This window comes from Opisthocomus hoazin, chromosome 5, assembly GCF_030867145.1.
Source record: "Opisthocomus hoazin isolate bOpiHoa1 chromosome 5, bOpiHoa1.hap1, whole genome shotgun sequence".
Taxonomy (NCBI): Eukaryota; Metazoa; Chordata; class Aves; order Opisthocomiformes; family Opisthocomidae; genus Opisthocomus; species Opisthocomus hoazin.
Window position 1 is genome coordinate 49492000 of NC_134418.1, and position 26626 is coordinate 49518625.

The window sequence follows — 26626 nt, forward strand, 5'->3', positions numbered from 1 at the left end:
ATCGCTGTCTGATCAAAACAATGATTACAGGAGTTTAGCTTTCGTTGAGCCCACTTTTCTCCCATTTATCTGAACTTGCTGGCTTCAGGCCAATTCCCTAGAAATGTAGCCTCTGGACCTCGTTTTACAGTAATGCTCACAGACATTCCCACAGCAGCCTTCAACTGTGCCCATCCAGGTGCCCATCACATCTGGGAAGATGCCCGCAGCTGTGCAGCGAGGCCCAGGAGGTAGCTCTGATCCCATCACCCCACGAGCTGCATCCTTGAGCAGCAGGCAGCCGCGTTGCAGCATGAGCCAGAGCCCTCTGCCAGGGCGAGAGCTCTACCCCCAAAACACAGAGAACAAGAATCTCCAGCCAATAGTCTAACCGCCATCCCAATTCAGACCCAAAACTCTGCAGGGGGGTTTTAGGGCTTGCTGCAGGTCTGGGAGAAGCCTGAGACTTGGGTGCAAGTATCTGAAACAGCAGAGCCTGTGCCAAGAGCTCTGGGCTCTGCACAATTCAAACACCAAGTCCAGAGCTGCCTTTGACTGGACAGTAAACCAGGATCTGTTTCAAAAGAGGCTTTAATCCAGCAGAGCAGAGGTTTTAAGTGGGTTCCTCCTTGTTTCTCCCTACTCTTTCTCAAAACAGAGCTACTCTCAAACAGGAATTTTACTTCCCTCGCCCACTGTCTCGACACCTTCCCTGCAAGCTCTGCAATACACAAACCACTGTAAATGGACTAAACTGGCATGAAATGCCTCCACAGTGAGTGGGGCCCCAACACATCACTCCCCTGGGCAGGTAGCACACTCTCTCCCCTGGAGACCTGCAGAAGCATAAGGTCGACAGGAGCATTTCCAATTACGAGCTCACTTGATAACGCACAGCATAAGCAAAATGCTTCTGAACTGGAGCAGGGGGAGAAGCATTTAAGAGAGGAGAGGAAGAGAGGGAAGGGAAAACAACAAGTAATCCCGTGCAAGAGGACAAAAGAGAACCAGTGCACGGAGACAGGGAGAGCAGGCAAGAGAGACAAGATACGCAAGGTTAAACCACTGTGCAAACAGGGAGCCGGCGGGTTGCTAGGCTTCCACGTACACTGTGCCTGTGCACAGATGCTATTTATGCAGGCATGCCAGAATCAATAGGCAGAAGATTTTTATTCAACATCCTTATTATTGACCTGAAACAAAGGCAAACAGCATATTAATTACAACTGCAGATGGTGCTAAATTTGGAGCAGCAGTGAGAGAACTAAGAAACACAAAAGGATCCATGCAGAAACAGGGAAAGTAAGGCTCAAAGTAAAGATGTGTCTGGATAGAAAAAGCAAAGTAAAGTAGTTCAGGGGGCAATAACTGCAGACAGGGATCTGCAACAAGGATAAGGTGCTTGGGGAAGCGGGAGCCTGTAAGGTCATAAAATATTCTCAGCATGCAATATGATAAGGCAGCAAGACATCACTGTGATTTTGAACAGCAAGTACAGAGGTATCATCTCACTGTCAGAGAAGGAATGAAAACTATACCAGGCAAATCGTTTAAAAATGGATGGGATGGGAGAACAACAGCATAAAACATTTGAGCTGTCTTTTTCAGAACAGCTCATTATCCTCATGGCTAGATTTCCAAAAAACCTTTACTAGGCCCAGTGCCAAAATTTTATGAACACCTGAGTGTCCAGGTGACGTGCGGAAACAAACTCGACAACTCACAGAGAGTTATAAAGCAGATAAGTTTATTATGGTGCCGGGTGCAAGGGGGATCGCTCCTCCTAACTTGCACATTGAGTCACAAAGCATGTACATTATTATATATACAAAACATTATTATTATTATGTATACAAAACATTATTACAACGTTTATCTAAGTAGGCGGGATTATTACAATTAGTCTTGGGAATAGGTGTGATTATTATAATTATTTCTAAGGATTTATTATCATACTCCACCCCTCTCTAGCACCTGCACAGTGTTGTCTGCTGGTCAGCTGAGGGGGTCTTCTGGATGAAGGCTTGTAGTCCTCCTTGCTGTGTACTTTTTACCTTTGGCTCAAAATTCCTGAGTTGTCTGTGTTGGCTGAGTCCCAAACTGCAGAACCGGTTTCAGCTAGAGGGATGCTCCCTATAGGCCATAAATTCCCAGTTATCAATCCTTATCCATCCCTGTTTCCCTTCATCTGGCTCTGGCTCGCAGCAGTCCTTGTGATTTACATCTGAGCTCTCAGAAGTCCTTGTAGCAGACAATTTGGCAGTGGTTAACCCTTGCCTTGACATGGCTGCAGGGCTATATAACAAACTAAAACTAAAGCTATAGCGAAATCATACTAAATGTCAATTTCCCACATCACAGGGGACTGATGTCTTATGAAGATATGTGGAGATATTGCCACAGTCTGTGGATACTTCACAGGAATCAGGAGACCATCCTCTGCCCTAAGTGGTTGCTTGAATTGGAGATCTCTCCCCCAAAAGATTTCAACTCTGTTGTATGCTGAATATCGAAACTAGGATCTCTTCCATTTCTGAAACCTGGGACCACATAAGAAAAATTACACGTATTTACTGTTTGTGAATCGAGTGGATTCCAGATTGCTTTTGACTTTTATCTGGTTATAAAAAAAACCCCAAATCAACCAAAACAAGAAGCCCAACAAGCACTGGGTTCACTCTGCACATATGAACAGACAATGCTGGCTCCTGAAAGAGATGAGATGACTGGACATCCTTCTTCAGCACAGATTACAAGGAGGCACTCTGCCAAAGAGCAACTATCAGCACGTTACCAATGTCAGACAAAACCTAGTTACCTGGAGCAAATTGCAGTTATCTCTGGAGGGACAAAACACCAGACATAAAAATAGTAGCAGTGAAAGAAAATCAACTGCACTTTCACAATGCCGCAACTGTAAATATATAAAACATCTTTAAAGTACAGAATAATGTCATACAACCATTCCTGTGGGGTGACAACATGCAGAGCCTGGCACTGACTCACACCCAATGCCTGCAATCCCTGCCTGTGCAGGGGTGGCAAGTAGAGGAGGGCCAGCAGGGCCAGCAGCAGGTAAGGAAATCCACCCTTGCCAGTTCCACAGCTGGCATCTCTCTCACACATGGCTAAAAACCTCACAGTCCCTTGCAGAAGTAAGGGATTTGGACACTATATTCAACCATAGCAAGGTAACTGCTTTGAACCTGACACAAGCCTGGAGAGTCGTCACCCTCGCAGTTTGGCTGAGTTGTACCAAACACAGATCTCACCACAGCCCCATTTTCCAAACAGACTTTGGGACTAGGCAAGTTTTGTGAACATTTGAGCTTTTTTGCATGTTACAAAACGCAAGAAATGTCTTTCTGGTCCTGATGCAGCAAATCACTGACTCAGTTTTACGTCAAGTGACTACAAATCTTAGGTCAGCCAGCATTTTGATGCGCTACATCAAATGTCACGAAGCACTGCAGGAATTCCCAGACAACCTCTGTCGCACCAGTATCAACAATGGGGAAGAACACCTAGGGGAAGTGCTGGCCACTCCAAACAATAAAGATGACATGCCTTACAAGATCAAAACAGTGGCTTACCTAGCCCAATACTTTTCTCAACAGGGGTAAGAGGAGCTGCTAGTCAGAGGAGACAAAAGGAAAAAAAAAAAAAAAAAAAATCAAAAGGGGGGCAAAAACACAACACAGCCCAGTTGGACTAGCAATGCCTGCACACTGGTGGACTTCAAGATGTGGCATTTTGCAAACAGTATGTGGAAAGTAATTATCAAGGCTGGAGGCTGTCCCAGAGTTGTTATCACACTTGCTTCTACCAGGAGGGTGATGGATCTTGGATCAGGATTGCCTCCAAGGGTCAGGGTCTCGGTTTTATATCTCATTCTGAGGACATCAGCCCTGTTTACTCCTGTGCTGCTGCAAAGGCCAGTGCAGAGAGTTCAGAACAAGCTGCACGAGCATCGCTCTCTCCTAGGACTGGCCACTATCACTGACAGATAGCCCTAATGCAGATTTTGGCAGCTGCTGCTCCCATGGCCTTAAGTCAGCAAGCAGGAGACCCACAGTTGGGCTGCCAGCTCCCTCTTCAGACTGCTGAGTGCTTCCTCTGTCTCCCCACAGCATCCCACACAGCACGGGCTCTGGCAGACGGAAAGATCACAAGCCAGCAAAGAAAGCCAGGAGCACCAACAACAAAACATGGACCAGAAAAACACCCAGGGCACTCATGGTGGTGAGAAACAGAGTAGAAGAAATCTGCATACTCCAGCCACAAAAAGACACTCTGTTCGACCCTCTTGTCGGAGTCCATCTGATTTCTGGTTGCGGTTGCCTTTCTCTTGAGCTCTGCCTATGGCTGCTTCCTGCCAGCCCCCTGATGCAGAGCCCTGCTCACAACCAGCCTGCAATGTTATTTTATACCTTCTCAGGGAGGTGTTCCTTGAGCTGTGTCTTTGGCTTTCAGTTGCTCTTGTGGAAAAACCTTGGCTCTCCTACTGCCATCATTTCGAGGACAGCTTCAAAATCATACTGCACCCTGGTTCTGCTGGAAGTCTCACAGCTGGGCGATGATATTCCCAGTACTGTGTAGCATACAAGATGTGACACGTTCCCAGCACCAGGTGGGAGCGCTTCAAGTTACATTCAGCAAAGGCTTATACATTTTTGCACATTGTGTCTTTAGCAGCCCCGGGATCAGGAGGCAAGATCCCATGGATACAGGAGGGAGTAATTTCTTCAGAAGACATGAATCCCAGTGACACAAGAAAGCACATCTTTTGCTTAGGGAAGAAAAACTAACAAACACAAGGGCTGTGCTTCACCTGTAGACATGTTACCTCTTCAACAACAGGGCAGTGGAAAACAACTGACCTTAAAAATGCTGTTGCATGACGAAGACATCTTGTGATGACACCTTTTGGTGCAAATACTCTCTCTACAGCTGGAGCAGCCAGTAAAGTCTCAGGCAAACCTCTGTGTGACAAAGTCTGGCAAGAAATTTTCATCTCAGCACAGGTGTTTTTTTTTTTCATCCCTGTATATAAAGGGATATCACAACTTGACTTGTTTCTGTAAATAACTATTTGAGGATTAAAAATAACAGGGATAGACATGCAACATTTGTCCATTTCCACACCAGCATTTTACCTCTGCTTATTCAGTCAGATCAAAATTGCTTGCTAGCGAATTTTAATAACCCAATGCATAAAACCCAAGCTCTTCCATCAGGCTACAAGAACCGCATGAGAAATACAGTGAGGTGCTCAAACACAGAACAAGCATTGCAAAGCTGACTGATGGCCATAAATGTGTAACACTTCTGTATCTTATGGTTAGGATTTTTTCTTTTCTAAAAATTAAACTAAACCTGCATATCCTGCATTGCCTTCTCTTCCTCACTTGTGGGTTTTTGCTGTTATTCAGTGCCAGATTTAGGACTAATGAACCACATCAGCTAACCTAACCAAACCAGGGAAAGAACTTCCAGTACTGTTGAGTCATGCCTAACTCCATCCCCACTGAAATTCAGGGCAGCACCACCATTCACTTCAGTAGCTGTAGCATGCCTGGCCTCTTCTGTACACCTGAGATCCGCCACTTCACTGCACACACAGACAGTGGTAGAAGATTCTCTCCTGATTCAACATCAGGGCTCAGACCAGAAATGCAGCCGATAATTTCATAGTACCTGGTACCACAACACTTGTTTTGCATTATCATTAGATAACACCAAGTTTTAGGATGTATTTCATTAAAATGCCATGTCTGCCCTCAGAAAGATGTCACGCACTGCATTGGTGGGAAGGCCAGGGTCAACATGCAGAATTATTAGATCTAGATTAGATATCAAGTCTCTAGTACACATCTCTAATTCTGTCACCCTCCACTGCAACCTCAGAGATCCCTTCCTCCACAGCAGAGACGTGAGGAGCAGTAATACAGCACTTAATCCACATCATCCTACCAAAAAAGCTTCATTTCCTGACCTGCAACTAGATTTACTCAGGAGAGCAAAATTTTCCACCTTAGTCCCTAAATTGCTGCCAAGAAGAAATGTTCAATTAGTGCTCTGGCTCCAGGGTCTCAGGGAAGGAGACACTTCTGTGCTAGCAGAGTCCATTGGCCAACTCACTGTTTGCTGAGCCCTGCTAACTATCAAAGGCTGGCATGAAAAGCACCTTGGGCTGGATTCAAACTAGGAACTGAGAATTAAAAAGCATTGGTGTGCAGGAGCACCAGTTCCCTGAACTGCCCACCGTACAGTGCATGCCAGCTCTCACAGGGAGCTGTGCACTCCTGTGAAGACCAAACGTGTGAGGTCTCAGGCCAGAAGGGGGTTCATATAAAATTAGATCTACACATTCTCTGAGCTACTCTAAATCAAACCAATAAAGAGAGAGATAAGAGGAAGCACATCAAAGGCAAAGGGGAATCAGAGTATTAGAGCTGCAGAAAAGACGAGTTCAGACAAGGCCCTTCTGCCCCTCTGTACCGTGGTGGAAGAGCTCCAGAAGCCACCTGTCACATCTTCTTGGCCCTGCCATCACCAGCTCATGAAATCCAGGCTGTCTCTGCCTGCGCATGCGTTTTCAGGAATGTTCCCCAGAGCCAGCGCTTTTGGCTGAGTATACAAAAGACTTTATTCCAGTTGGAACAGCAGAAACGTTCACATTGACAACTGCAGCCAGTGTGACATAAATCAAGCCAATAGCACAATGGAAATCACGGCTGACAGCAAGTACTCCCACAAATGCTAAAATTCCCCTAGGAAGCAAATAGATTCCCTGAACTCACCAGCAACTGAAGATTGCCTTAAGATGCCAAATAGTTGATATATATTTTTAGATCAAAAGAGAAAGCTTGAAGATGTTCTGCTTTTTCTGAAATTTTTGATGCTTATGTGTAGCCTCTCTCAGCTCAGCTCAGCCGAATCCTGTGTCATCATAAAACCACGGGCAGATTTCACTTCTCTGCCTGACCTCACTGCTGTCCTCAATCTGCACACCCGCTAGGGCTCTGGTGGTTTTTAAGTGCTCTATAAATGCCAAGAAAGAATTAATGCCAATTTTGTTTTTTTTTCAAGGACAGAGCAAAGCAACAGTGCGGTTAAGCCATCAGCACAGCACTCCAGAGCCCTGCATTTAGCAGGCAGCTCTGCCTCAAGGAAGCAGGATCAGTTATTTAGCACCCCAGCCCGTCACTGGCCAAAGCTTGCCCTCTATACAGCTAGGTACATGATGGAATGGCTTCATCTCGCTGTTCACGTTGTGTGCACTGGCAAGACCACCCAAATCACAGAGCCAGGGAACAGCAGCTTCTTGGCTTTTAGAAACAAAGACTTGGCGTGCTACATACTTGTGATTCAGACAAACTGAAAGCTTCTGCCTTTCATGATCTCTAGGCATGGGGGACAGGAAAGGAGTAGGGCTCAGCAGGGAGCAATCCCCTTCTGAACTGCTGGGCATCCAGGCACGATTCCCTGGGCAGGCAGCAGCACCTTTGTCCCAGCTCCCTGCTGAATGGGATTCATTGCACAGGACAGACCCTGCTCTGACCCAGTGCCCTCCCAGGTCAGCCAGTGGCTGCCAAAGCAGAGCTCTGATAGTTTTGACTTCTCAGGACTTCCGACTCTGGACTCTGTATCACTGCATCTTGCCCAGACGCTTTGTGCCTGCTTCACTTGTACGCTGTCATCTCCCACACCTTTTCCTACCCTTTCTAAAACCAAACAGAGCTCATAGAAAAACCTGCTGCAAAAAATGGCCTGTCCCAGTTCTCTCTCCTTCTGGCAGTTTCAGCCTCAGAGCTGGGCTGCAAGCACTACACCTCATCAAAATTAGAAGGCACAAGCATCTTGCATCCAGCTGAACATGCAGCAGGCAGGTCAGTTACCCAGAGTTGTCACGTTAGAGGATGGTGCCAGGGGACCTCTGTCTCCAGCACAGCAGGTAGGCTGATGCTGTCCAGAGACACTCAACGGATGATTGCTCACCGTGCTCCCTGAATGACTGCTCACTGCGCCCAAACAGCCCTAGCTCTGCTTGCACTGTGAGCTCTGGCACAGGGAGAAGGCGCACACACCAGGTCTCCACCTACCCAGCAAGACATTCTTCATACTTCCCACACACACTTCCCCACCACCACCTGTGTATATACCACGTAAGGAAGCCGGCTTTCATGCGCCTGCTGAATAGTGGCCAGGCAGTTTTCAGCCAACTCCAGCACACAAGTCTATCCCTCTGCACCAAAGGTAGGAGACAAAGCCAATGGAAAACAAGGAGAACCTTTTTATGGCTCCTGTAAGGAGGTCTGGCCACACTTGCATGCTGGCTCAGGCAGCAGGGGAAGGAGCAGCTCAGAATGAGAATTATCATCTAGGACCACCATTACAACTGATCACTTCAGCTGACTGGAAACATCCTATTTTCTACACCTACAGCCAAATGCATTCTGGAAAGAAGTTATAACCTCATAGCACTGGCCAAAAAAGTTATTAAAAGGTAAACCCCCTTTTTATACCCTCAATCCCCTATAAAATGCAGAGTCTCTGACATTTTCATAAGACATGCTGCCATTTCCAACCTGCACTGTTAACCAACGCCCACACATTTTCCTTCTCCAGTGTCCTGGTAGTGGCCCTGCCTGAAGGATCACCCAAAGAAAGCAACAGGCACCAAGCAGGAGCCCAGGACTGCTCTCCCTCCACCCCACTGCCGCCAGGAGTCAAAGAACCTATTTCCAGTCTTTCCCATCAGGACCTGCTTTTGCTGCTCTGCCCAAGCACTTCTCTACATGAGCTGCAGCCCTTCTGCATCCCAACTGCTCCCCCTCCATTTATGAGGAACATTAAATAAACCTCAGAAACACATTGTCTCACCCTGGCCTCCAGCTTCTCACCACGCTCTTGGGTGTCCAGAAGGGCAGAGCGAGTCTGTATGTCCACTCCAGCCCTGGACTGCAGCAACTGCTGGTCAGAGCAGCACAAACCCCTTCCAGGTGCCTTCTCCCTTGCTTTTGAAATGCCACCTAAGGGCCTGGGAAGAAGTCCCTTCACAGATCCAGCTGTGTGGCCATGATAGGAGACATCCTGTGAACTACTCCAGATGCACAGGGCAGGGTAGCATCAGCCAAACACTGCAGCCCCTTCCATTGATACAGCAGGATCCCACAGGCACAGAAGGCATTACAGTGAGACTGGGTTGGAGAGGATATGAAACACTCAGAAATACAAAGTCAGCCAAAGAACCAGGCAAAGAAACAGTCCAGTCAAGAAGAGCTCCCTCATTTGCCAAGGCCATGTTATTTTATTCTGAGTCACACAGAACACCATCTGAGAAGCCAGTGGCCAAAAATGGGTCAAGAAAGATCCTCATTTCAGTGTCCCTCCAGAAATCCCCATCCTCCTGGTGCTGAGGTCCCTCCACAAGAGAGATGGCATGCAGGATTGCTGACACCAGCATCTGACAAATAGCTCTCCACTCTTTTTCATATCAGCCTTGCTTTACTTAGCACAGTAATTGTTAATGGTTCAGCTCTCCAGTGGGGCAGCACATTTCATTGTTGGCCTACACGGTAAAAATAAAATCTGATTGCAAGAAATTGCCTGGCTTCAATTATAACATCAGTGTTAATTACAAGTGCAATTGTAATTGCAAGGAGAGAAAGTGGAGTGGCAGTGATAAGGATGCATACTAAGTTCTGGTGGGCGAGCCGTCATTTTCCAGCCCATCGCTCCGAGGGGAGAGAGCAATGCTTTTGCATCCTTGATAGCAGTTGCAGCAATCCCAGACAAATAGGTCTGCATGGCTCACACTGCTTCTGCCTGGCAGCATCTCCTGGAGAAGAGGTATCTGATCTGCTTCAGCCCCTTGAGACTTCCTCTGACACTGACACAACTCTGACTGATGTGCTCCCTCTACTTGGAACAAAGTCCGTCTCGACTCATCCACAGAAACTCCTCAGAGCCTGTATACTGCCATCGCCACCTCCACATGCAACCAAAGACAAAAAGCTAGAGCCACAAATCTCTGTTGCCTCCCTAGAGCCTGCCTGTACCAGCTCAGAGGCTGGTGGGCCAGGGCTGGAGAAGGCATCTCATGCTTCTGCAGCCCTTGGCTGGGCTTCTGTGTTTGTCACAGCCAGCTCTGGGGGTGCCAACAAAACTCTCCTGCTCTTTCCTTCATGGGGCTGCTTCAGAGGGATGCTTCTCCCAACGCCTCAATGTCAGGGGCAGCCCCGGAAGTCAGCAATCCCTGTCAAATTCAGTAGGAGTATAGACAGGGATTTCTACTTTTGCTGGATCCAGCAAATCTCTGTCTTCATTGTACAATCAAAGGGAAAGAGTATTTGAGGTTCTTCTGGTTTGCCTGGAGCACAGCTCAGAGCAGCCAAGGGCCCAGCAGTGCTTTGTGCCAGGTGAACACCCCAGTGTCTAAACATGAACAGCTTCAGTACTCACTCACTCATTCATGCTGCAAGAACTCGGTATGGGTGCCTTGAACCCACCTCCTGAGAACAACAGGACCAAAGGGCCATCATTTACATCCAGAGTTCAGCACACACATATACATTAGATTTTTTTTCTCCATTCCTTCATCGCATTCACAGTGACCACGTGACATGCAGCATGCGAAACAGAGGGAAACAAAACAGAGCACCACCAAGGCACTGGGGATGAAATCAAGACAGGGAACAAAAATACATACTTCCAGCTGAACATTGTGAAGTTCACAGACAAGACCTCAAGGAATGACCTCCAGCAACAGTTAAAACAAGAGACAAGTGTAGGCTGGGGAAGGGAAAACATCTGATGGGCAGAAGCATCCTCTAGAGTAGAGCATCTCAGAGTGGGATCTGGAACAGGCCCAGGACCACTCTCATGTCTGTGAATTGCTAGGTGGAGGGCGTGTTCCCCAGCTCTACAGCTAACACAGAGCTCTAACCACTCCCAGATGTGAAAGGCTAGGGAACAGCAGGTTACAGCCACCCCCAGCTCTACAGCACTTGTCATGTTTCAGGAAAGAAGTACTGTTCAAGAAAAGGCTCTGTTCCCCTCAGAGATGATGGGAGTTCAGCTTTTGATGCTAGAGGGAAGGAACAAACCAAGAACTTGTCTATTAAGAGACAACTGTAAAACAACACATTCAAATCGGGCAGGGGAGGAAAAGCCAGTCCAAACCCACTCTGAAGATAAGCAGGGCTATTCCCCGGTGCTGATGTGCACCTCAGAGATGCAGTTCCCATTCTCAAGGTCCACCTGCTCTCTGCTCATCTAGTGGACCAGCTGCTGTCTTGAACTGCTGAAAGCACAGCGGAGCTAGGGGCTGATGGACAACAAGGCTGGCCTCCTGTAGAGCTGCTCACTGCTCATGGCCGGGACCATTCTGTTAGCTGGCAAACAGATCTCTCCTGGGAGTAAGGCACGGTAAGGTCCTTCTGTTCATTAAGCCCCTCACGCCAAGGCAGCCGCAGATACCTCCGCAGAGGTATCTAAGAGGAAAACATTCACTACCTGTCTCCTGACCCAAAACCTTGCCTGTAGAAGCCACCTGAGCATAACCATTTTGCAGGACCTGGAGGGTGCTCCTACCAGAGTGGCAGCAGGAGTGACAAATGTCTCCACTTTGTATCTGTGAAATGGAGATAATATTTCCACTCTCCTTCACCCACAGAGGTCTTGGAGGTACTGAGTGGAACTTCCTCAGAGCTAGGATTTTAATTTACAGCCATTTGTGCAGAGTTTCTAACACTGTGCATAGAAATGGTTCACAACTAAAACCAGTTAATAACCAAAAAGCCAGTAGATGGCACTCAAGAATATGCAAGACTTCCGAAATGTGCAAGACCAATAAAACTTGCTTCTGCAGTGCACAACAGCAACACGTGCCTCATTACATAGGCACACTACCAGAAGGGCTGAGAAAGAAGTGATGATCTCAGTGGTGTCCTCCAGGCACCACAGTAACCCGAAGTGCTAGACCACAATTGCTTTAATCTCTCTTATTGAGTAAGAGACCCAGGCAGCAGGCTTTGGATCCAGACCTGTGTCGGTGAGCAGCCTGCGTTTTGGCTAGGATGCAGCCGAGCAGCACTGCTGCTCTGTCTGCGCTCTCAGACAGACAGCACTCAAGCGCAGTGGAAAGCTGCGGGTAAGCATGGCACGGGGCCCGCCATGGCCGAACACAATCAGTCTGGCATTCTCAAGAGCACTAAAACGCCTCCTAAACACTGCTGGAATAACAGCAACAAGCCTCCCCTTCCATATGAGCACCATTAGAGCAAGGCCATGCTCTTCCCCGATCCCAGGCTCTGGCAAGGCATATCAGCATGTGAACTGATATCCGCTCGGCTGTCAGGCAGCATTGCAAAACACATCCAGATGATACAGGTGTTCTGGGTAGCCAGGCCTGTGCCAGTTTTTAAAGTTGTCAGTACCAGTAACACTCAGCAGTCTGAAAGAAAAGGCTTTACAGCAGAGAGAGTCTCTCGGAGCGACCTCGGGGACAGGTCTCCAGCATGACAGCAAGCTACCTTTGTCTGACATATTCTGCAGGAGACCCCGTATTTTCACCTTGCCCACCATCCCAGAGGGGAGCAGACCCCGCAGCAGCCAGCTGCAAGAGCGGAACACAGTATCCAGCTGGCCAGGACAGCTGGAGCCAAGGTACTCTCCTCCTGCTGTGAAGCCCCTGTGAAAACCATCCAGCAAACTCCTGTAAAAACCTTATGGTCTGTTTTAGGGTGGCTGTTAAAAATAACGATGTTGAGAAACAGGAGGCTCTCGGTTTCAGAAAGAAAGGCATTAAGTTGTAAAGCTGTTAAGACCTGTTTGTTATTTAGCATCTGTTTAATTTCAACTAGGAAAAAATACCTTGGAGGATGGAGGACTGAAATTGGTCCTTTGGCTCCAGCCTTACAGTTCTGTAAATAAGACATAGCGAAATCAGAGACAATTTTAACTCGTCTTCTTGGAAAAGTGAATCACATAAAAAGAAAGCCCACCTGCCCGCATGCTACAGGATCTAAAAGGGTTGAAAGCAGAACACAGGCTGTGCGTTCTGGCCGTGCAGCTCCCGCAGACTCTCCTGGCCCCCCCAACCATGAAGCTATGGCCAAGATCAACTATGAAATCAGCGTGAACACAACCAGGAACAGGGAGGGGAGAGGAGCAGTGCTCACAGAAAGAAATTAAGGAAAACACAACCCACTCCCCAAACCTCTTCTGGTCCTGAGTGAGCCAGGTAACGGTTTGTGCAAACCGCGCAGCCAGTCAAATGCCAGGGACCCAGAAACATTTTCCCAATTAAGAACCTCTAAAGGAGATGGTAATTGACAGAAGGGTTCATTTCCCAACTGCAAACAGCAATGGCATCTATTTCTAATGGTTTAAGACAACTGAGTATCAAAAGCTAAACCAGTGAAAAACAGATCTAGGAATTCCTCAAACAGAAGAAATAACCCTCATTTCTAAAGCATTTGACTGGGGCTTTTTGGGTCACCCCAACACTACTGATGGCAGCCTAACAACATGAATTCCCTTAGGTCCCTGCAGCAGAGCCCCTTCTTTCCTCTATTTGTACAAAAAAAGTCCCAGGCCCTTACATTCCCCATTCACTCAAAAGCTCCCCAAAGCATGTCTTTTACCCCAAGAAACTGCACCTGCTGTAAGCAGCACTCAAGCTTTTCTCCTCTTGGCCACCCACGTTTACATGACTCGATACACAGTTCTGCCTGGTGAAGGATGATGCTGACATTCACCATCTATTAGCCTCAGAAACCCTGAGAAACCTTGCATGATACTGCAGCGCTTCTGGGCAGCTCCTCCCCCAGCATTGTTCTGTTGTGGAGAGAAGAGGACCTCACCACAGGATGGAAGTAAAGATGATACATTTCACAATCTCTTTCTCAAACCAAATCCTCAGCCTTTCATGGCTAGCAAGATGACAGACACAGCAAGCCACCTCACCTCGGAAAGCACAGCTGGGCTTATGCTCTCCTTGCCAGCATCCTGCAGCTCTTCGTGGACTTCCCTAACGAGATGAGGTACCACCTTCCCCAGGAGACAAAGGACGGGGTGATTTTCCACTCCCAGTTGGAGCAGAAAGAAGTGGGTGTTCGTAAGTAACAAGAGGAGGCAGCAAAGGGAAGACAAACCGTTCTCTATCAGACTGTTAAACCGAAATATCAGGTGCAGGGCTTTTTTTCAGATAAAAAAAACTGATAAATGTAACCTGGGGGAGAGTGACTCCCGTTTCTACAGCAACCACGGGCCCGACGCGGCGCTGGCAGCGGCACCCCGGGAGCGGCCGGGATGGGGGGCCGGGAATAAAAGCGGCGGCTGCGGGGCAGCGCTGGGACCTCCGCCCTCCCCCGGCTCACCAAACGCGGCGGAGCGACAGCACGAACAGACGCGGGGGGACGAACACACCGAACATGAGACGCGGCCGGCACCCCCGGCCCCGGAGGACCCGCGGCGGATCTCCTGTGCCACGAGCCGGGCGGGGGCCGCGCCGGGGTCTCGGCCTCCGGGAAGCCGCCCCCTCGCCCCCCGCCCCAGCTGCGGCGCCTTGCAGCGCAGCCCCGCGCCGCCCCCGCACTCACCCCAGAGAAGGGTGAGGAGCTGCGCCCGCGGCACCAGGCTGAGCGCGTAGACGGCGCCCAGGTGCAGCAGCCCCATCAGCACCACGTTGCGCCAGACGATGGCCTGCCCGCCGCCCGCCTCGCCGCTCGCCGCCCGCCGGGACCCGGCCATCTCGCCGGCGGCGGGGCGCTAGGGGCGGCGGCGGCGGCCCCCGCGCAGCGCGGCCGGGGCGCGGCTAGGGGCAGCCGGACCGCGCCTCCGCATCTGTTGCTGCCGCCGCCTCCGCAGAGGTCCCGCGCCGCCGGCTGCGTCCCGCACCGCGGCGGGGGACGGGCAGGGGGGCGGCCGCCGGCCCTGCATAGCGACAGCCAATGGCGGCCGCGGACCGCCCCGCCCCCAGCGCCGGCACCGGCACAGCCGAGGGGCCGGCCCTCGGCCGCGCGGTCGCTTGAGGCGCTGACCTCAACGGGCGCCCGCGCGTGGGGGTCTCCTCAGCCGGCCCCCGTGCCCGGCCCCGGCCCCCCGGAGGGAGAGCGGGGTGCTGGCGGACCTCGGCCGGGGCTCCGCGACTGGTGGCCGGCAGGTACAGGCCTCGGTCGCCCTGCCTGCCCCTGTGGGGGTACTGCTCTCCTTGAAGCATGGTGGGCACCTCTTCTGCCGGCTGCCTGAGAGCGGGAGGAAGCGAACGCTCCCTTGGAGAGACGGGCTTTAAAGGCGTTGATTTTGGAAGCCCGTGAAACCGGAGCAAAACATGCCAGTGGTGCTAGGGAGGAGCAGATATTCAGGAGCTGGTTAGTGAAGTTTATCTGACCGGGAGTAACAACGCGGGCGTTGAAAACAAACAAACAAACAGGACAGCAAGGTATTTAGCAGCAGTGCATGCCCGAACTAAGAGCGCGCCGCACTTCTTGTCTGCTCCGTCCCACCACGGGTGCATCATTGTTTCGGCGCTCAGATGTGGTTTCCTGGGGATGCTGCTCCCACCGTGCCACTGCGAAATACATTCCTCTGATTTGTGTCAATATGAAACAACGCTAGGGCAGCATGTTAAGATGTGATTTTCTTTCTTGCATATCCTTGTATAACCACAAACTGAAAGAAAACAGTGCTCTGGTTAATATACATTGTTTCTGTATCTTGCAAAGTTGCCTGACAAACACCTTGGTATCCCAGTTTAAACCAGTTTTGTTGTTACATAGTGTTACATAAGAGAAGCCTATAGGGCACATGGGTAAAGTCCAGAACCTTCTATATGAATATGTATTAGGGACAAGAAGAATCTATGGGAAAGTCCAGAACCTTCTTATGAATATGTATTAACAGACCATATATAAACCGGAGATGGGAACTGGACAGTGTGTGTCTTGGTCGAGCAGAGACTGCCCGCACACCCAGTGCTGTTTGCTTGCCTTTATTCGCCTAATAAATTGGATACTTTGGGACTACCTCATTTATCACACCACCATGGCCTCTGGCCACAAGCGCCTGTGGGAGGGCCCTACACTACTCGGGGTGCCAGGGTGGGGTTCGTTGACGACGGGTTCACCCGAGTCAGAGGGATGACCCAGACATGTGGAGGAGCGGCAGGCAGAAAGTCGTTCACTGTGACTGGTGAGGTGCTTCACCTGCTGCTGCGGGGCCCAGAGCATCTTGCACAAGCAGTGTATGGAGGGTTTAAGTCATTAGTTGGGAACCAGACACTAAGTCAGGATAAAACTTTTGTCTGCAATGGATTTTGTTTAGTTTTGAACGTTTCTTGGAGAACAGGAGGGAAGGAAGGAATGGCACAGGTGTGTCGACAGCACTCCACCATGGCTGGGGCTGGCTCCTCCATGATATACAGACCGTGATGTCTCTCCATTGCTGCACCAGGATCACAGCAGAGAGTGGTTTAACTTTCACTGTGTTTTTCTACTCTGACTTCCTCCAGGTGCCCAAGGTCAACTGTTAGGCTAAGTTAAAGTGTACTTACTACCAATTTAATACGTGATACTCGCTGTCTTTTTAGGATTCTGCCATATGATGTTGGGGGCAAGCAGGAGGTAGGACTCCGTCCTTTAATGACTTCCATCTCAGTGTCTGAGAGCAGAAAGAAGCCCCCATCCCTTACACACCAGCTGCTCCCCGGCTGCTGCTGGGCACACCATGCCATGGGTGACCCTCAGGCTTACGGGAGCAAACTGCACTGCCGGAGGTCACCTCCACGCACTGCGGCTCACACAGGTACACTGCCCTGAGTGGAGGAAGGTCAGGGCTTGGGGCGAGTGAAACAGGAGTGCTATACCAGGCAGCAAGGAAATATGGAGGCCAGGGAGCACATCTTTTTGGAAGGCAGGATAAAAGCACTCCTGCTGACCCGGCTTGTGCAGGCTATTAAAGCATGGCGTGGGATAGATCTTAGTCTTGCATGCTCACACATATGCAAGTGACACTGAAACCTAGCAGCTGCCTTCCACAAACACTCCTGCCACCCTGGTAAGAGGCAAACACACATGGAAACTGCTTTACGAGATTTCCAACTAATTTGAGTCACTGATGAATGCATCCATGAAGGCTCCCTCTGCCCCCAGTGTGCATTAGTGCGATGTTACCTTTGCACACAACACTGTAAGTTTCGTATCCTACTTTTATCTCCAGTTCATAGCAGTTTGTTTATACAGTAGCCAACACAGCATACAAAGCAGGTGAACAAAGATGACATGACAAATGCTCTGTTGTGGCTGGATGTTCCCTGGGTGCGGGGAGCGCTGATACTTAGGGTCACACTGTCGGTTATCTTCTGTGAAGGGAAAGGCCTCATGCCCCTGTCCTAGCAAAGCTGGTCGCATGCAGGGAAAGCTTGTCAAGTGCAGCAGCACAACTGGAAGGCAGACATCATCCTGTATCCCGCCCACCTGGGACCAGAGGGGTCCTTACTGCTCGTGGAGTTGCAGCTCCCAGTGGAGGAGCAGATGAAGCCCAAGCCAGACCAAAGTCACTCCTTTGCGACTGTCATTACACGGTGTCATTTGTCATGACTGGAGCACATCACTGTTCCCCTGACCACAGAAATCACCGCTCGGGCAGTGGTGCTTCAGTGACAGTGTCAGTATTTGTCCCAGGATCGCTGCAGTGGCTGTGGGCAGCAGCATGTTTTGGACCTGCTGCTGCGAAAATATTGTCTCCCCTTTGAAAATCTACCTGGCTATGTAGATCATCGTGTCAGGGCTACATGCCACAGACACAGATCTGGACTGCTGGGCTAAGATCTTGCTGTTACCCAGAGATGCAAAGAAAATACTTTGCAAATCTGACTCCAATTTCCCTTGGTAAAAAATCATATTGGAAAACATTCAGTGAGCCAGAATCGCCTAGAGAAGAAACCTGCAGAGCTGCAACCAAAACAGCGACAAACACAAAAGGAGAGTTTCTCAGTAAACACTCCAGGGTTCACATTTTTAAAAGCAAAGGATGTGCAAGTCTGATAAAAATGCCTGAGTGTAGTTTAGAAATCTGGAAACTGCTTGGTTTTGTCTGCTGCACTTAATGGTGAAGGTGTAGTGACTGCAGACACATTGGAGATGAGAAGTAAAGGCAGTGTTTGGAGAGAAAGGTTACAGCCTCTCTCTCTGCACATCTTGCCTTTGCTGGCAATCCCAGCTGGACTCTCCACTGTTGTGCATGTTGATCTGCTTGCTGAGTTTGGCCTCCTCTGCTGCAATCATGCCTTTTCTGTGCAAGTGAAAGAGGCACCTGACATTTAGTTGTGGTCTAACTACATCAGCAGCAAAAGGAAGGCTAGGGACAACGTGGGGCCGCTGCTGAATGGAGGAGGGTGTCCTGGTGACAGAGGATGCAGAGAAGGCAGAGCTAATGAATGCCTTCTTTGCTTCAGTCTTCAGTGCTAAGACTGGCCCTCAGGAATCCCAGGCCCTGGAGGTAAGAGATGAAGCCTACAAAGAGAACGACTTTCCCTTGGTCGAGGAGGACTGTGTGAGGGATCGCTTAAGCGATCTGGACGTCCACAAATCCATGGGCCCCGATGGAATGCACCCACGAGTGCTGAGGGAGCTGGCGGATGTCATTGCTGAGCCACTCTCCACCATCTTTGAGAGGTCCTGGAGGACAGGAGAGGTGCCCGAGGACTGGAGAAAGGCCAATGTCACTCCAATCTTCAAAAAGGGCAAGAAGGAGGACCCAGGGAACTACAGGCCGGTCAGCCTCACCTCCATCCCGGGAAAGGTGATGGAGCAGCTTATCCTGGAGGCCATCATGAAGCAAGTGGAAGAAAAGAAGGTTATCAGGAGTAGTCAGCATGGATTCACCAAGGGGAAATCATGCCTGACCAATCTGATAGCTTTCTACGATGACATGACTGGCTGGGTAGACGAAGGGAGAGCCGTGGATGTTATCTACCTTGACTTCAGCAAGGCTTTCGACACAGTCTCCCATGATATCCTCCTGGGGAAGCTGAGGAAGTGTGGGCTGGATGAGTGGTCGGTGAAGTGGATTGAGAACTGGCTGAATGGCAGAACTCAGAGGGTTGTCATCAGCGGCGCTAAGTCTAGTTGGAGGCTGGTGACAAGTGGTGTCCCTCAGGGGTCAGTACTGGGCCCAGTCTTGTTTAACTTCTTCATCAACGACCTGGATGAAGAGTTAGAATGTACCCTCAGCAAGTTTGCTGATGACACCAAACTGGGAGGTGTGGTAGATACACCAGAAGGCTGTGCTGCCATTCAGCGTGACCTGGATAGGCTGGAAAGCTGGGCAGAGAGGAACCTGATGAGGTTCAACAAGGGCAAGTGCAGGGTCCTGCACCTGGGGAGGAACAACCTCATGCACCAGTACAGGCTTGGGGTGGACCTGCTGGAGAGCAGCTCTGCGGAGAGGGACCTGGGTGTCCTGGTGGACGACAGGTTAACCATGAGCCAGCAGTGTGCCCTGGCTGCCAAGAAAGCCAATGGGATCCTGGGGTGCATCAAGAAGAGTGTGGCCAGCAGGACAAGGGAGGTTCTCCTTCCCCTCTACACTGCCCTGGTGAGGCCTCATCTGGAGTACTGTGTCCAGTTCTGGGCTCCCCAGTTCAAGAAGGATGAAGAGCTACTGGAGAGAGTCCAGCGGAGGGCTACAAGGATGGTGAGGGGACTGGAGCATCTCCACTACGAGGAGAGGTTGAGGGAACTGGGCTTGTTCAGCCTGAAGAAGAGAAGGCTGCGAGGGGACCTTAGAAATGCCTACAAATATCTGAAGGGTGGGTGTCAGGAGGATGGGGCCAAGCTCTTTTCAGTGGTGCCCAGTGACAGGACAAGGGGCAATGGGCACAAACTGAGGCACAGGAAGTTCCGTCTGAACATGAGGAGGAACTTCTTCCCTCTGAGGGTGACGGAGCACTGGAACAGGCTGCCCAGGGAGGTTGTGGAGTCTCCTTCTCTGGAGATATTCAAGACCCGCCTGGACAAGATCCTGTGCAGCCTGCTGTAGGTGACCCTGCTTCGGCAGGGGGGTTGGACTAGATGACCCACAGAGGTCCCTTCCAACCCCTACTATTCTGTGATTCTGTGATTCTGTCTGGGTGACCTGTACAAATCCCTCAGTGCTATCTTATCTGCTGACTTCAGATGAGTCTCACTCTATTGTCTGGCTCAGCGCAGCTCTTGCTCAGATCTCACTGATGGGAGAGAGAACTGGACTATGGGCTCAAAACTACTTCCAGGCTGCATTCAAGCATGTGATTCCCCCTGGGACAGAGTGTGCCTTTCTCAATCTGCCTGAAATGCTGCACCAGTTTGCTTAATAGGTCAGCCCAGGCTTTGAGTTTTGCTTTCGTGCACGCTGCAAGTGAATGCGCATCCTCTCACAGCTTCACCAGCAAGAGAGGGCTCATCCATCATGTGCACTGAGGTGAGAAATGCTGCCCATGACATAAATCTGTGAATATCTCACTGGCAAATTCCTACTGCTGATGGAGACAGGTGTCTCTGTGCCACAAAGACACTTCTGTCTTGCTGGAGAGAGTGAAGTTGCAGGCTACTCTCTGCCAACGCAACTGTGTGTCAGATAACCAATGCAAAAACAAAGGACAAAGACCTAAATCTTGTGGGGCTTCCTATTCCAATTGAAAACGTTGTGGACTTGCAGAGATCCAGCGCTGCTGTTGGAGTTAGGTACTGTTCCACAGAGAAAGCATGTTTTAATTTCTCACTTTGCAGGTGGTTGCGCAGGGTGCTCCACTCAAACCTGCGACTGGCACCTGCTGGCTGTGCTGCTCTCTGTGTGGCAGCACAGGGGCAGGCAGCAGCAGCTGTCGGGGTGATGCCTGTCTCACCAAAAAGCCTTCCTGCTGAGTAACACAAGCCCTAGAGGCTCTTTGCCCTGCTGAGGTGTGTTAGGCTGGGACTGTACTCTCAAGCTGAGGCTGCTAAGGGCTTGAAAGGCTTTGCAATGCCTTAGACAAAGCTTTTTACAGTTTTTTATTATCACAAAGGTTTAAGAAACATAGCAAAACCCAAGCTCTAATGTTGCACACCTCCAGAATTTACTTCTCCTTCCTTAGTGATTTGATCTGAAAGCGTTACCCATTTTGGCTTTCAGAAAGCTGCACAAAGGAGTTCAGAGGGAGGCTCTTCGCAGTGTTTGCAAGCAGCGTGGCAGGAGGAGGCAGGCAGACACCAGCTCACCTTCACCCCAAATGGCTCCCAGCGCCCAGCGCAGCACTGGCCTCGACTCCTGATGGGTCATTGCTGGCGACATGGGCCTGGACCTGGGGGAAAGCAGCTTTATGAGTGGTATTAGTACAAAGCATATTAGTCTGCTGTGCTAATTAATTACTAACCACACCTCCTGCGGCAAGTGAATCAGCAGAGAGTATATAATTAAACCCAAGATTGTTTTTGATATATTTTAAACATTCTTCTAGAATTATCCACTTGGAAGAAAGAAAGAGGGCAGTGATGATGAAAGGTAGTGGATGGTTCATGAGAACACAGTGAGTATCACTTTAATGCTACTGCTGCCTGCAACTATCACATTTCAGCACAGAGCTATTTAAAATATTGACAAGAGTGGTCTTTTTTTTTCTTGCCACGAAAAATTAAGTACTGACCCCAAAGCATAGTTCAAATGAAGGCCTTAAGTGGTAAAGAAGGAAACAAAGCCTAAAACATTATAGGGACAAGAAATATGTGCTCGATGTTTATGTACTGAAGTGTTTCTCACATACCTGGCACAGAAGCTGAGCAACAGGTTCCCAAAAAGTCTCCCTTGTGCTGTCCAGGCAGGCGTGGACTTACTGGTGAGGTTAGCTGCAGTTGCCTTTTCAGGGTGCTCCTTAATAAATCCTGTCTTAATTAGACTCTATTCTGGCTAACTTGCAGCTCTAAAGCTGGTAGCAATTTTAATTGGTTTAGCGTCTTCTGAGTGTGGGTTGCATTAAATGTATCCATGCATCCTGCCTGGCCATTTGGTGATGTATCTGTCTGACCTGGAGGACTGGCAGCGGAAACATGGGAATGACCAACTCAGCATACAGCAAGTCAAGGCTGGGAGATTACCCTGAGCTTCCTCATTTAAGATTGGACAGGTTGAAACTGTTCCTGGCATCAATACATTATTTATTAGACTCCTCAGAATACTCTGACAGTGGCCTTGGCTCTTGTTCCAGGCTGACTCAGCACCAGGCACCCCACTGGGATGCTCAGCATTCCCTGCAGGGGATGCATGATCAGTCAGTGGCAGATGTTTGTCCACATGCACCTGTTTTTTCCTTTAGCTTTGAGCCATGCCTGGCTCTATACAAGCTGCCCAGTTTGCAACGGATGCTTGACACAGCTCAGAACAGTGAACCCTTATGGGTGCGGAGCCACATGGGATCGCAGATAGAGTGGAGGAGGACAGGAGAGGGAAATATCTGACCCAGGGACTCCTCCTCTTGCCCTCAGGCATAACAGAGTCTCCAGCCAGGCTAACCACACGGTGGGGTTTGTGCTGCTGAAACAAAGGACCAGTGTGGTGGTGAGGGTGAGGATGAAGCTGAGGGGAGCCTGCAGGAGCCTGGGGAGTCGTGCCACTACTCTTCAGGCTGTCTCTGCCATGCTTCCCAAAAGATGTCCCCCTCCTCCATAGTTTTTGGGGGAAACAGCTATGGCAGCAAGACCCCCCTCCCTTCTCTCTTAGGAGCCAGTCTAGCAGATGCTCTCTTCTGCGCAGAGAAAGCAGTTACTAAACAGTAAACCCACATTCCCAATCTGTATGTTAGGGAACTATGTTACCCAAAAGGCACAACACTACAAATCTGACATAAACACTGCACAGGCTAGAAATGCTGCAGTGATTAAAAGACAATCTCCAACATTCATGTCTAATGACCTTGGACATCTGCCAGCAAACCCAAGGTAAATCCATTACAGAGCTTTACAGGCAGAAAAAGGGTTTTCACTCAAGTACCTAACTCAGACATCCTGCCCATAGTTAGCCTGCTCTGCACTACTGCCCCTGTTACATCCTCACTCATTTGCCTCGGCAGCACGAGAGAACTGCAGTAATGCTGCCCTTTCCCACAAACTCTCCTACTGCTGCTTTTGCCTGGATGGTGATAGCTGAAGTAGCAAAATACCTCCTTGTGTCAGCTGCCATTGGACAACATCCACGCTGCCGCAGATTACATCTTTGAATTTCCTCCCATCCCTTTTTTTTTATAATTCTGCGGCCTTGGGAGGCCACAAAGAGGAGTGAGTAGCTTAGTTGGTGTTAATGCCATGATATAAATCTCACTCAGTGAGATCAAAATTAGGCTATTTGGGGCCAAATTCTTTTAGCAGCGTAAATTGGCAGAGCTTCATTGCCTTCTGTAAACAAATACGGCCATTTGCATTTGTAACATCAGATGGGTGGCGAATTGCTTGGCATTCCTTGAAGATATGAACAGACAGCAGCAGAACTGATTAACTATTATTATTCATCTCAGCTGCTCTCAGGAGAGAAGTAGCAGATTTTCAGATCCACTCCTGTTACGTAGTTGGGCAGTGCAGTTTTCCAGTCTTGAGCTCCCGAGAGTGGCAGAGGCAGAGGACAGCTTTCCTTTCATCGAGGAGAGTGAGATTACCCCCTTGCTGACCTACAGTGTCCAGGCCGGTGGTACAACATCACAGTACCCAGAGATACTATCACCTCAAAAAAACCCCAGTGTTTCTCTCTGAACCAGTGGTCTCATTTCTGACCACTTCAGTTTCCAGACCAAGCTTACTCATGGCCAACTCATTCCACATTTTTTCTAATACTAACACTGCTCTTTAGTTCCAGTCAACCTGATTCCCTTGTGCTCTTCACTAGGTGAACAAGCAAAGTTTATTTAGTCTCTTCCCATTAAACAAACTCTTCAGTCCTCAACATTTGTGTGCCCTGCTGAGTCCTTTCTCACTTGGCACCCACTTTTACATGAATGGAAGTCTCACGAAGGCCTGTGCAATGCCATTAAATATTCATTGGCTTTTACAAAGCCACTTCATACTGAGGAGCTGTTCCCAGCTAATCCTCTCAGGTCCTGCTGCTCCTCTTATTCCCAAATTATGACTTTCCAATTTATAGCAATGCTTTTGCCCACAACCCTGCACAATGCACCTACCAGAGTGCACCCCACTTCTGCCGCTGCTGTCAGTCTTCCCAGTTGTTACTGCCGAAACCAGCCAGCTTCACAAACAAACTGCGAACCATCTGCATGTCCTTCACAAGTGCCGCTTGCCATCACTCCTGCTTCTTGTCCAGGAGTACTCCCAAAACCACTCTGTGACAGCGTATGCACGACCAGCTTCTGAATTCCCCTTCTGGTCTTCTTACAGCACCTCCCATCCACCAGTTTGGTCCTGAAGTACTGAGGTTCTCTTTTGCTTTCCTTTCTGAACTGTGTATCACAGAAACATCAGGCCAGCCCAGCACACCTGATTTTCACTCTACCACATTTTTTTAATTCCAGTTTACATTTGAATTTCTTCTTTCCCACCTTGAATCAAGGCACAAGGGTCTGTGCCCAGAGCATGCTATTTGCTCTGAGGGAGGCGTCAATACTGAAGTTCAGTGCAGCAGTCCTTTCCTCATGTGTACAGATCCTGGAGTACTATGCTGTCCAAATTCTGCTTTTGCTGCAGGTGGCAACATTTCTGCTTCTGTGCAGCCCCTTTCCTCCTGCCTTCCCCATTAGTGAGGCCCCAGCATTTCATTCCAAGCTTACAGAAAGCAGCCCCGTGGGAGGAAAGGTGGAGCACACTGAGCTGTTACCATTCTCATCTCTGTCAGGTGCTGTGAAGTATTTCCTAGATAATGTGGTCCCAGCAATCGGGAGTCTACCACTGAGGTAGGCTGCTATTTCCTCATTACCAGTTTCTTGCAGCATCAACACACCTAACGTTTTTGAATGACAGGAGAACACAATCTATTTGTAACATTACTTAGAAACCTGTAACCTAGATCAAGGGGAAGAAAATTACTCCAATTGTTTTTCAAACTCTTGAAACGAAGCAACTCCAAACTGATGCTTTATGTTCACCAATTATAAAAGCTTGTAAGGTCAGAAAATGCTGGCAAGGAAACAAAATTAAGCTCGATTTTGTCAGAGGAATGGAACTGTTTTGCCTAACAAACCTGTAACTCATCATCAGTTTAAGTCACAGGAGTCAGCAATGATTTGCACTGTTATTTGTAATATTGCTTGCAGTATGTATTGCCAAATCTACATTCCACATTTTAGGTCGTTTTCAGCAGAACTGCCCCCCCCCCTTTTTTTTTAAAAAAAAAAAACTGGACACTTCTTCCAACTGCTGTTCTTCCTAGACATACTTGCTGTTCATGGCACACTGTTTCAAATTTTTAAAACTTAAAGCCAACTCCAGCTGTGCCACAGCAAAGGACAGCATGCTCTGAAACTCACCCGACCCAACTTGCTAATGGCAAGAAGCAGCATGCTTGCAGTTTCACAGGACAGCATGCCCTCACACTGGTAAGCAGTGCAGAAGAGGCAGTGGTCTCCAGGTTCAGGGGACTGCAAGAAACAATTTGCACCTTGTTTACACACTAAATATCACTATCTCTTCATGGGTGGCTTAAACCACTCTGTGTTGTTTCTGCTCTTAGCTTTTAAAAACACACACGGATGCATTCAGAATCCTTGCTAAACCTTTCTTTGAAATGTAAATCTCTGAGCATAAATGTTAAATGAAGTTTTTAGTGATGAGCATAGAGAAAAAAAATATCTTCACGCCTAGGACACAACAGAAAGCCACCCCACTGTACTCCAGGTTCAAAATCTCTAAGTTGCACTTCATAAAGACATATTTTAATAAATTAACATTTATTGCAAAAATATCACATTAGCCTTTATTTTGCTTATTTGCCCCAGTGCAAAATTAAGCTATTTAACATGGAAATTCTAATAACAGAACTGCAAGCAGCTTCATAAAATGAAAGACCAAATACGCTTATAACACGATCAGACTCTTTAATCTGGTGGATAAGGAACAGTGGGGTGGAAGGGAATAATCTGTTTTAGGGTCTGATACACAACCTATCTTGTTGTTTTTACACATATATCTGTTATTAAAAGCCACTGTTTAGCAGTATAACATGCATCTAAAAATTGACAATATGGGGCATAATCCATTAAATACACTACTTGTAGACAAGAATCATTAGGGATGGGAAAAGGATTAAAATAAAAAGAAAAGCATCAGGGCTCCACAGCCCTCCTAGAACAAAGTATTTTGCAGGGAAAGTATAATGCCATTTGTCAGCGCTCTACTGCTACATGCCCTAAGGACTAGCATTTGGTCCACTTCTTGCACGTTTGCTGTAGAAATGCACTTCTTTGGAAAACAACTGCCAAGGCTTTGCAAATGCAGGGTTATGTCAGACACCCAGCTTATTGGCCTGGGTGAGGACAACTTTCAGAACAGGCATGAAAGCAGAGGTCTCGCTGAAGTTGCTGGTGCTGACTATGTGCGTGTGGATATTTAGTCCTTCCTGGTAGCTGCGGGTTTCAATGCTCTTCACAATGTTGTGCAAACCGCTAATGATGGCTGGAGAGAGCTGCAAG

The 26626-nt window shown here is 48.9% G+C and overlaps 2 protein-coding genes across 16 annotated transcripts in view; both read right to left on the bottom strand.

The window, feature by feature from the left end:
• SCD5 (stearoyl-CoA desaturase 5) overlaps positions 1-14768 on the bottom strand; it is a 33165-nt gene extending 18397 nt beyond the window's left edge. The window contains exon 1 of the mRNA XM_075421168.1: positions 14589-14768. Within this exon, the coding sequence (XP_075277283.1) occupies positions 14589-14739 (151 nt within the window). The 5' untranslated portion in view covers positions 14740-14768. The remainder of the gene's footprint in view (positions 1-14588) is intronic.
• Positions 14769-25868: 11100 nt separating this feature from the next.
• The window catches only part of SEC31A (SEC31 homolog A, COPII component), a 50090-nt gene continuing 49332 nt past the window's right edge, over positions 25869-26626 (bottom strand). For all 15 annotated transcript variants that reach the window (XM_075421183.1, XM_075421182.1, XM_075421180.1 and 12 more), the window contains one exon: positions 25869-26619. In XM_075421183.1, the coding sequence (XP_075277298.1) occupies positions 26440-26619 (180 nt within the window). In that variant the 3' untranslated portion in view covers positions 25869-26439. The remainder of the gene's footprint in view (positions 26620-26626) is intronic.